Raw genomic sequence first — 9,847 nt, 5'->3', positions numbered from 1 at the left:
TTTGTTCCATAAATTATGCATGATGTTGGTCAAATGCTTCCTTAATTTCATGCCGTTCACCTCCACATTAATTCGGCTTTTATGCTTGTTGCAGTCCACCTCTTCTTTGCCGTCCATGTACATTGTCCTAGCAAATTCAACAAATTTACTTAGCTTAAATCGCACACATTAAATAATTGTAATAAGGCAAACACATTTATGCTAGGTAATAATTAAAACAATTTAAACATGCAATAAACAAACATAATTAAAATGTCCAGATTTCTTAATTAAACACTTAGTAATTATTTGAGCTAAAATAACTAACTCAACTAATTAATTTATTCCGGTAAATTAAATTAAAAGAGCTAAAGAGCTAATAACGAGCTCAACGAGTTAAATTGAGCTTGAATGAGCTGACTTGAGCACGAATGAGCTAACTTGAGCTCGAATGAGTTGAACCACACGAAATGAAATTCAAATGAGCTAAAAATTAGCTTCATCTTGCACTTGGGGCCCTCGTGTTTAGGCCAATCTTGACGGCGTTGGGTTGTGACATTACATGATGCGATCAGGATCACATCAAAGGAAAACCCTCCGGCGACGAGACGACGAGCGATTCCGGTAAGGCCTTCTTCCCTCCTTATTATTTTTGTTTTATGTCTACTTTTATTTAATAGATTTGTATTAAAATCAAAAGAAATATTAGAGAAATAAAAAGAAACGAAATGAAAATAAAGAGAGAAGAATCAGATATCAACCTTTTGTGTTTTTTTTATTTCCAGTGTTCGTAACCGATTACAAATGATAGATTTTGGCTTTTAAAAGCCAATTTACAAACCGTTCGTTCCATGTTTTTTGTTCTTTAGCTATTTATTTCTTCTGCATGCTCTCTGTTGTTGTGTTGGATTTGATTGTAGGTGTCAGAGGTGTGAAAAGCCGGTGGTTGGCTGGTGAAAAAGCGAGGCGGCGCACGTGGGGGCTGAGCGGCTGCTGCATCTTGGGGAAGGGTTTGCTGCTGAAAAATCTTAAGCAAGTTGGCTATTATTTGGGCTAGGGTTTGATGTAAATTGGGCTATTTATTTTGGACTCTTTTTTATTGTTTTGGGTTTTGTTATATTTTGTTGGCCAGGCCAAAATTGGTTATAACAACCACGTTGAACATAGGTTAACAGTATATTAGCTCTTATAAAGGCTAAATTAATTTTGTAGCACCAAGATTGGTTTGTTTCATTACCAACAAGAAAAATGTATTTTATTCCAAAAGATAATATACATTGTTGTATTGTCTACTGGACTAATGTTTCATTCTTTTTAAGGAATATTAATTGAATAATAAGATGTTCATGTATACAACAAGTATAGAACCAACTAATTTTCATAAGTTGTCTCTCGTATTTGAAGAGTTATATTGAGAGCTCTTGTTGTTCTATTATTTATCTCTGTATCTTCAATTCTAGCTAGTGGTAAGAAGAACTATTATTAGTAAGAAATCTATTAATTAATTAATTAGCGTCACATCCCATAAAAATGATGCAATTCATATTTAATGTTTAGGCATACGATAGGTACGCAACCAAGGCCTTTAAAAACACATCGATAACATGAGTTATCTTCACCCCTTAAAGGGTTCTCTTAGGAATTCTTGTTCTTGTCTTATTTATCTTCATTTTTTTCACTTCTGATGGTGAAAAGAATTAATATGATAATCTCTTGTACGATTGTTATATAGTCACTTACTACATCTACATTAAAGATTACGTATTTATATATTGCTACGTTCTCTTCAGAGTTACGTATTTATATATTGCTACATTCTCTTCAGAGAATGGGGCAAATCTAATAGCGGGCTTTATGGGATTTTTCTTTTTCATTTTAGCTTGTTATTTAATAGCACATTTGAAGTATGAAAAGTTGAAAAAAATTTCTTTATTCTCCTACATAATTTTAATTGAGAACTTATCTTAAACATTGTAGAGTTATTATACTAACTCACAATTTTAAAGTCTTGCAACTTCAAGTCCATTCAATCATAAGAAGCTTTAGATAGGAGATCTTACAACTTCAGGTGCATCGAATTATAAAATTATCACATTTCAATGGTCATATATTTCTCTTAAATTAAGTAGATCTTTCACAATCAAATCTTTCTCTATTCTTTTCAAAATAAAGATAGGTATCAAGTATCATGCATAATACAATTCAACAACTGAATCTTTCTCTATAAAAAAAAGTGAATAGATATTTATAGCAAGAGTGATTCATACAAAATATAATATTTTCTCCATTCACATTCTCATTATGAAATCTTTTACAAAGAATATCTTTTAAAGCTAATACATTAACCATCACAATTTTTGTTCTTTTATATATTGAGATATTAGCTCTTCTGGAGCTTTCAACTAATTTTGCACTATCGAATATTGCAATAATATCGGTTTGTTTTAGTACCAAATATTAACATAGTTGAATAAAATATTCGAACGTACGATAGATACGTGATTGATGATCTTTCATATCACATTAATAGCATAAGTTATATCTATCATTTGAAGAGTTATCTTGAAGAGCGCAAAAGAGATAATAGGGTGGACTTTTAAATATCACAATATATTCTTTATTTAAAAAGAATCAATATCACAAAATGTTATAGTCGACAGTCAATATATATTTAAACAATCAACAAATTTTTGAAATAACTCAAAGAAAAAATAACATATGTACTCAAATATAAAATAATATTATATTAATATATTTCTATCAAGGCCCATGCTTTTAAAATACTAAAAAAATATATTACCGTACAACAATTTTTTCAAATATTTGAAAATATTAGAAAATCATTTGAAAATAATATATTACAAAAGTTTATTAATAAACCTTATAAACCCATTAGTATTCAATAATTTAACTTAATAATTAGATCAGATTTAAAATAAATAATAATCTTAATTAGAAAAAAAGTTAAAACTCCTTACCAATATAAAATTTGTTGATAAATTCAAAATCAAGGGTTAAAATTAATGTTGAGATCAAATTTTTCATCATACTCAAAAAGATAAAAATAAAATAAAATAATCGAATTAATTATAATTAATTATGAAATAAAATTAAAATAAATCTAAATATAAAATAAATAAATAAAAACTGTCTACAAATCTCTGCATCTTATATCTAAAACATCAGTAAATAAATATGATATTCAATCCTCGAGAAAAAATTTTTGATCATATTCGAATAAACATGTGTCTATAAATTTCTTGGCACATAAGGATAAAATGTCTTGAAGTGGTCAGAGTAGTTGGTGATTAGCCAAGGTTATACGTTCAATTTCTTCTACCGACAAATTTCTCTAGTTTTCCTTTTACTGCTATAGGATGGGTTTATAGATTTTTTGACACAAAATAGCTTAAGCATTTGTGTAGCCTGATGTTTAAAGGAAGGGGTTAACAGGTTAAGAATTGGGTTTGAACCTGTATTGCAAGTGTTCACATTTTGTAAATAAACACGAGTGAGGAGAAAATCTTAGTAGAGAATAATCCAAATTTACGTATGAAGGTGAAGATATTGCATGGTGAATGTATAGGACTTAAATCATTACTTGTGCTTACTGAAAAATAATAGGTTAACTCTCTAGATAAGGACTTGCATATATATAAAAAAAACTAATTTAAATAACCAAGTTTTTTTTGTATGAGCTTTTACTTTCTTTCACTTGTTACTTGGTAAAGTTGCAACTAATCAAATATTTAAACTTGTATCTACAAGCAAAAATTAAACTTTTCTTCACTTGTATATCTATACTAAAATTTAATTTAATTTTTTATTAAATTTGATGTAACTAATCAATCTAACATTAATTCAATTAAATAATTTTTACATCATTTTTTTTGGCCCATATGCACTATAAAATATTACAGCATGATTGTTGTATTTAAAGAAAACGTGATATATAATATCAATAATGAATTAATGTATATTACGAAAAATAATAATTCTTTAGAAAAAGTGCACGAATAAACAGTATTAGAAATGCATTTAAAAGTATATTTTCTTCAATTTTAAGCTTTTAAGAGTTATAAATAATTTAGACATTATTATAAAATACTTTACAATCCAAAATTTAATTGTTCTTAGTACATGAAGCCCGATCCATTTTGCGAGGTCATATTCCGCATCTCGCCACTTCACAAGGTCACCAATGTCAGGCACCTCATCACTTCATGAGGTTCTTGCAAAATGTTGCTCATCTCATCACCTCACGAGACCACCTCATCAAATAAGTACGAGGGAGTTCACGTGTAAGTGTCACACAACTATCGACACCTCGTGAGGTGGTCCTCACACGAGTTGATCCCATCAGTCCACACCACCTCATGAGGCGACGAGATTAAAGCGCATTCTACCTAAGAAATATATTTAAGAAATATATTGAGAAAATATACCCCTAACACATCACAGACATGCTTTATAAATATGAGAGAAAGGCTCCCAAGGAAGGAGACCCAAGAGAACCTCAACAGGCATGATATTTAAAAAAAAAAAAAAAACTTCTATTTACATTGCGGTGAGTTGAATTAAATGATGATTCAAATTTTTTTAATTGAAGTTTGAGTAAAAAATTATTTTATTCTATATTAATATTTATATATATAATTAAATTTAGATAACTTTTATTGTTAAATAATAATTTATATATCCTTGTAAAAGACATGACTGACCAATAATAGGCACATCGTATCTGCATGTCCTACCATAACCTCATAAAAATGAGGTGCAAGTTTCAACCGTTCCCACCAAAAAAACGCAAACAAAATTACATTTGGAGCAGATAGGACCAATTAAAATTGTACCAAAGATTAAGCTATTTTGAAATTTAAAAAAAAAAAAACGAATCGACACTAAATACAAGATTATCCGAATGTAATTTTTTTTAAAAAATATAGTAGGTTATTTTGACTTGTTGTAAAAATTTTATTATAAATTTTGTAATTTTTTTAAACATGCATAAAGAATGATGTTAAAGCAATCTTATGTGTAGTTAGTAGGTAAATCAGATTTATACATGCTAAATGAACAGACATGCTCTGAATAATTGAAAAAATTTTGGAAGTTACTTTAACCAGACATCCTCTAAATATAAATTAAGCTGTAGACAAATCTGGCAATAATGGAAAGAACAAAGATATAAATCCAAATCCAACTAAATAGTAATATAAAACATAGGCAAGTGCTGACTGAAGTAGTAATACAACCAAATTACTAAGTAAAGGATGATACTGTGGTGCGAAATTCTGTTTAAATTAATAAATTACTTGAATTCTACTATTCTAGACCTAGATTTACATCAAAACATTAAATAAGAAAGAAGATAACACTGCATATCCATCATTCACCACAAACCATGCTTTAGAAAGGAATAAAGTCCCCGTTTCCATGGAAGAAAATACCCCCTCACCCCCCCCCAAAAAAAAACCCTTAGCTTTAACATGTCCTTAGATAAAACATCTGAATATTACATATAGGCTCATTGCTGGTTTGTAGTATTCAACCCCAAATCAGCATGAAGCCTGAAAACAGGAGGGTTGTGAAGGAAGAAATGGGTTGGAGCCGGAATCCTCCGTGGCTGTAATCAGTGTTGGTGGAGGTGGTTCCGGATGGGCCTAAGCCGGTGCCGACTCCTCCTAACACTCCGGTAGGTGTTGTTGAACTGTAGGGGGTAGTGCTTGTTGGGGTGTTGGTGCCTGGGGTCATGATGGAGGGCGTGGTGGTTGTTGATGATGATGGAGTTGTTGTCGTGCCCGGTGTTGTTGGTGTTAAGGTCGTGCCTCCACCACTGATCCAAGTAAAAGACAAAATATGGCCGTGTCATCAAATTTTTTCCAAAAGAAACGGATGGATCATATAATAACGTAATGATTTTTATCGGTTTAAATAACAATTTTAAGTATAATATAAATAGATGATACAGTGCAGAGAATCTTACAAGTATAAATAAACTGGGCTTAGACAAGTTCATTTGAGCTTTGCCGACACAATTAGTACAAACATATAAGATAGTATATCGATTCTCACCCACAAAAGGAAGGTTATTATTTCCGTTCTGAGCATCTTCTATCATCTTTAACTTACCTGTAAATTATACTTGCAGACTCACCAGACATTGTCACTTTAAATGACTTCAATTTCCACACATTTAATTGTTTTATTTAAAGATTTTATATAAAAAAAAGTATGAAAAGAAAATTACATTATTATAATAAATTAATAATATTTATTACATTTTAAGAAGCAATTTTTAAATTATTTTCTAACTAAGTTTATGTCTAATTAATAATATTTCAATAATGTTGGTGTAATGCATCATGTAGGAAATTGTTTGAGGGAAAAACAAAAAAGATAGTAATTTTTTTTAAAAAAAAAGTATAATATTTTAATATATTTATTATAACTTTCCAAAATTTGTATAATTATTTTAATAACTTATTAATGTTTTCTATATTTTTGATCTTTTTTATTATTATATTTCAAGAACTTAATTGAATTCTATTTATGAATCCAAACAAAAGCTATTTCTTATTAAAAACTTAATTAATTTTAATTATATTACAAAAACTCTTTTTCATGTCTAAACCATAAAATTCAGAAAAAGGATAGATATTTTGTCCATAGGGGTGGTAAAATAGTGGTTTCTGCTTGCTATTTACCACGGTTAAAAACTTTAAAGCAAGAAAAAAACAAAGAGATAAAAAGAAAAGAAAAGAAAAAAAAGGTAACAACAGTAGGGTGTCCCATAAAATGGGCGGAAGCAAAGAGTATAGTGTAGTGTAGGACAACATGTGCACAACTCTCAAGGCTTTCCATATCTCAAAGAAAAAAGAAAAGAAAACAAACCGGCTCTAATCTCTATAAAAACATTTGTCCATTTCAAAGTCTAACAATAGGACCCCACCACCATGAAATAGGTGCTGATCACTTTTTTTTTATTATCCAAATCATACATCATCACTTAAATCCTTCATAATAAACTAGATAATTAAAATAAGATGTATACTTTGTAAACATCAAAATTCAAATATGTATAAAACTTATAAATAAAAAATATATATATCGAATCTATTTTTTATAATTTTTAGTGGTGGCACATGGCAACATGATCCCATGTTACTAAAACAAGAACTGAACAAACAGATAAAAACAAAATTTAACGTAATAAAGAAGAAAAAAGGTCATTCATCATTTTTCTAAAACTTTATTTGGGGAATAAGTTATTCTAGTGAAAACATGAGGTATATTTGGTATGGGATTAAATATTATACAATTAAAGTTTTTTTTAATATATAATTCGATAAAAATAATATTAGTTTAATTATAAAAATATTATATTATAAGCATAAAAATTTAAATTCAATCTCAAATTATCCCATTCAAATTATAGCCTTATACATCAAAGTAAAGGGTAAAGGGGTAAAGATAAGGTAGGAACCCTTTACACCGTTCAATCAAATAGAAAAAGGGACATTTATCCCAATAATAATAGTGAGAATTTCTTTTTCTTTTAGTAAAAGGGAAAAGCTACAATGCAATGCTACATCACTCTTTTAACTTTACCACTTAGATGTGGAGCCATTTTTTTGAAGTTGGCGATAAGAGATAAAATGGCCCAATGAAGATGATCAAAGGTGAAAGCATAAAAAAGAAAAGTTGACAAAGTGTTGGATTTTTGTGTTTGAATAAGCCTCATTCAAAACAGTGAATGAGTACTTGATTTTCTTTTAGGTTAAAAAAAGAAGAAGAAGAAGAAGCAGCTCAAGGTTAGAAAGTTGGATGGCCATTGCACCCAAGAGAAGTAGAGTATGTGAATGTAATAGACAGGAATTTAAATTTAAACAGGAATCTCAAGAACGAGTATATAAATATATAAGCAGTTGGAATATTGTTTGATAGGACTATATTCAAAATTTAAGTTTTATATTTGAAAAATATACTTAATAGACATGAATAGTCTAATAAAAATAAAAACATCCCCTTTTTTGTTCAAACCTTACTTTTCTGCTTAACTAAGTGGTCCACTTTGATGAAAACTTTAGACTAAATATCTGGTTGTGGACCAACAAAATATAAATTAATATATCATAGCCCATGGTACTACAATCTTCACTATTGTTAAATCTGCTTAAATGCATTTGAACACTAATTTTTTAAGTAGTAGTAGAATCAATGTTAACATTATCATTTTATTATATCACACATTATAAACCCTAAAGCTTGTCCCCTAAAGAAGCATTTTTTGTTTGGCTCAACCACTAAAATAAGGCATTCAGTGACCTTAAAAATTAGAGAATTAATAGTCCAAATGCCCCATAAATGAATAGTCCTAATAAGTGGAGGTACCCAATCTTTTATGTGTTGATGGTGTCAAATGCCTACTCTTTTAGTACCACACAATAATGCATAAAACATGAGCACTTCAAAAGGGAAAGTTTACAGCATACCTGGCACTGGAGGGGTAAGAACAGCCACCAGAGCCTGTGAATAGCCAAAGAAACACAAAGTTTTAAGTTTTTTTCTTTTTCCTCTTCATTTTTAAACTTTTTAACTGCCTTGGTAAAAAAATAATAAGTTGAAAATAGAGATGGATGGGAAGGGAAGGGAAATTACTAGGGTCAGTTGTAGTGATAGCTGCCGTGCCAGCAAATTCACAGGAGCCTTGACCTTGGCCTTTTTTTTGGAAATAGCTGTTAACAGCATAATTGCAATGTGCTTTAACAGTGTTGGGGTTGTAACAAGGTCCATTTGAACGGATAGGGTTACAGTCAGCACCGTTTCCACAAGCATAGTCCAACGTCTTCTGCAAGTTTCCATCACCCACACCATCTTTGCAAACACACCATTTGCCCGTCGCACCACCTGCCCAAAAATACAATTTTAGTCTCGTTGGTCCAGGGAAAAAAAGGAACAAATGTAGTCATTTTCAAAGAGAAAAAGAAAAGGGGGGGGACTTTTTTGAGGTATTACATGGGGAACATAAAGGGATTTTGCTAAGGTGGAGGAGGGGGTAAAAATAAGCAAGAAAAAATAATGAATGAGGCTGTTTAAAGAAGTAGTAGTTTTGAGTTGCATTAAAAGGATTAGCAGCTTAAAGAGGAAAAATGGAAGAAAATATTACTACATATTTCAGACCAAAAAAAGAAAACAGGTAAACAAAATGCACCCAACATGGGATAATATCAAATCTCTTTTATTCTTCATCTTTTGTGGGATAAAAACAGGGAAAGATTTAGTTGAAAAAAAAAAAGAAGAAGTCAAGTAGAAGAAGAAAATGAAAATATAGAATGGCTTTTGCAAAAAAAAAAAAAAAGAGCTATAATATCAAGAGCTTACTTGAGTGGCCTGCAGTGATGGCAAGAATGAGCAGTGAAAACAGTAAAGTAGCAGCCATGGTTGATGAGAACAAATTAGGGTAACGAAGGGAGAAACTAAAGCTAAAAGCTGAGGTTGAGGTAACAATGGAGGTGTCTGAGTTAGAGAAGTTTATGCGTAAGAGGAAAAGTGTGAGAGAGCGCAAAGGTGTTTAGTGTTTAAGACAAGACAAATAAAACATGTAAGAGAGAGTGATAGTGGGATGAAGGTGTCCTTGTTTAGTGTCGGTTTGCGGACTGCTTTTTTCGGTTCTTTTAACTTCATTTCATACGGTTAATTTTTTTAACAACTTTGAACCACATATAATAACATAATTAATAAATATATTAAAAGTGTATAAAAATAAATTAAATTTTAAATTTTAAAAATAGATTGATTGGTTACATGGTTCCGATATCAGAAATAGTGTAACTTAATTCTTATACAATTATCATAAAATAACCTT

At 30.1% G+C, this 9,847-nt stretch overlaps 1 protein-coding gene and 1 long non-coding RNA gene across 2 annotated transcripts; one reads left to right on the top strand and one right to left on the bottom strand.

Moving 5' to 3' along the window:
- Positions 1–564: 564 nt before the first annotated feature.
- On the top strand, positions 565–1,183 carry LOC121211043 (uncharacterized). The gene is made up of 2 exons (XR_005906427.1): positions 565–603; positions 900–1,183. It is a non-coding gene; the product is annotated as an uncharacterized lncRNA (long non-coding RNA).
- A 3,984-nt stretch (positions 1,184–5,167) lies between these two features.
- LOC107951231 (PLASMODESMATA CALLOSE-BINDING PROTEIN 3) lies at positions 5,168–9,642 on the bottom strand. The gene is made up of 4 exons (XM_016886191.2): positions 9,364–9,642; positions 8,641–8,889; positions 8,475–8,508; positions 5,168–5,815 (listed from the first exon to the last, which is right to left on the bottom strand). Exons 1-4 carry the CDS (start codon positions 9,419–9,421, stop codon positions 5,527–5,529), a joined length of 630 nt encoding a protein of 209 aa, XP_016741680.1. The 5' UTR covers positions 9,422–9,642; the 3' UTR covers positions 5,168–5,526.
- Positions 9,643–9,847: the final 205 nt, after the last annotated feature.

Source organism: Gossypium hirsutum, chromosome A12 (assembly GCF_007990345.1).
Source record: "Gossypium hirsutum isolate 1008001.06 chromosome A12, Gossypium_hirsutum_v2.1, whole genome shotgun sequence".
NCBI classification, from domain to species: Eukaryota; Viridiplantae; Streptophyta; class Magnoliopsida; order Malvales; family Malvaceae; genus Gossypium; species Gossypium hirsutum.
Note: the sequence above shows the minus strand (reverse complement) of the source record. Positions and strands in the feature narration are given on the sequence as shown.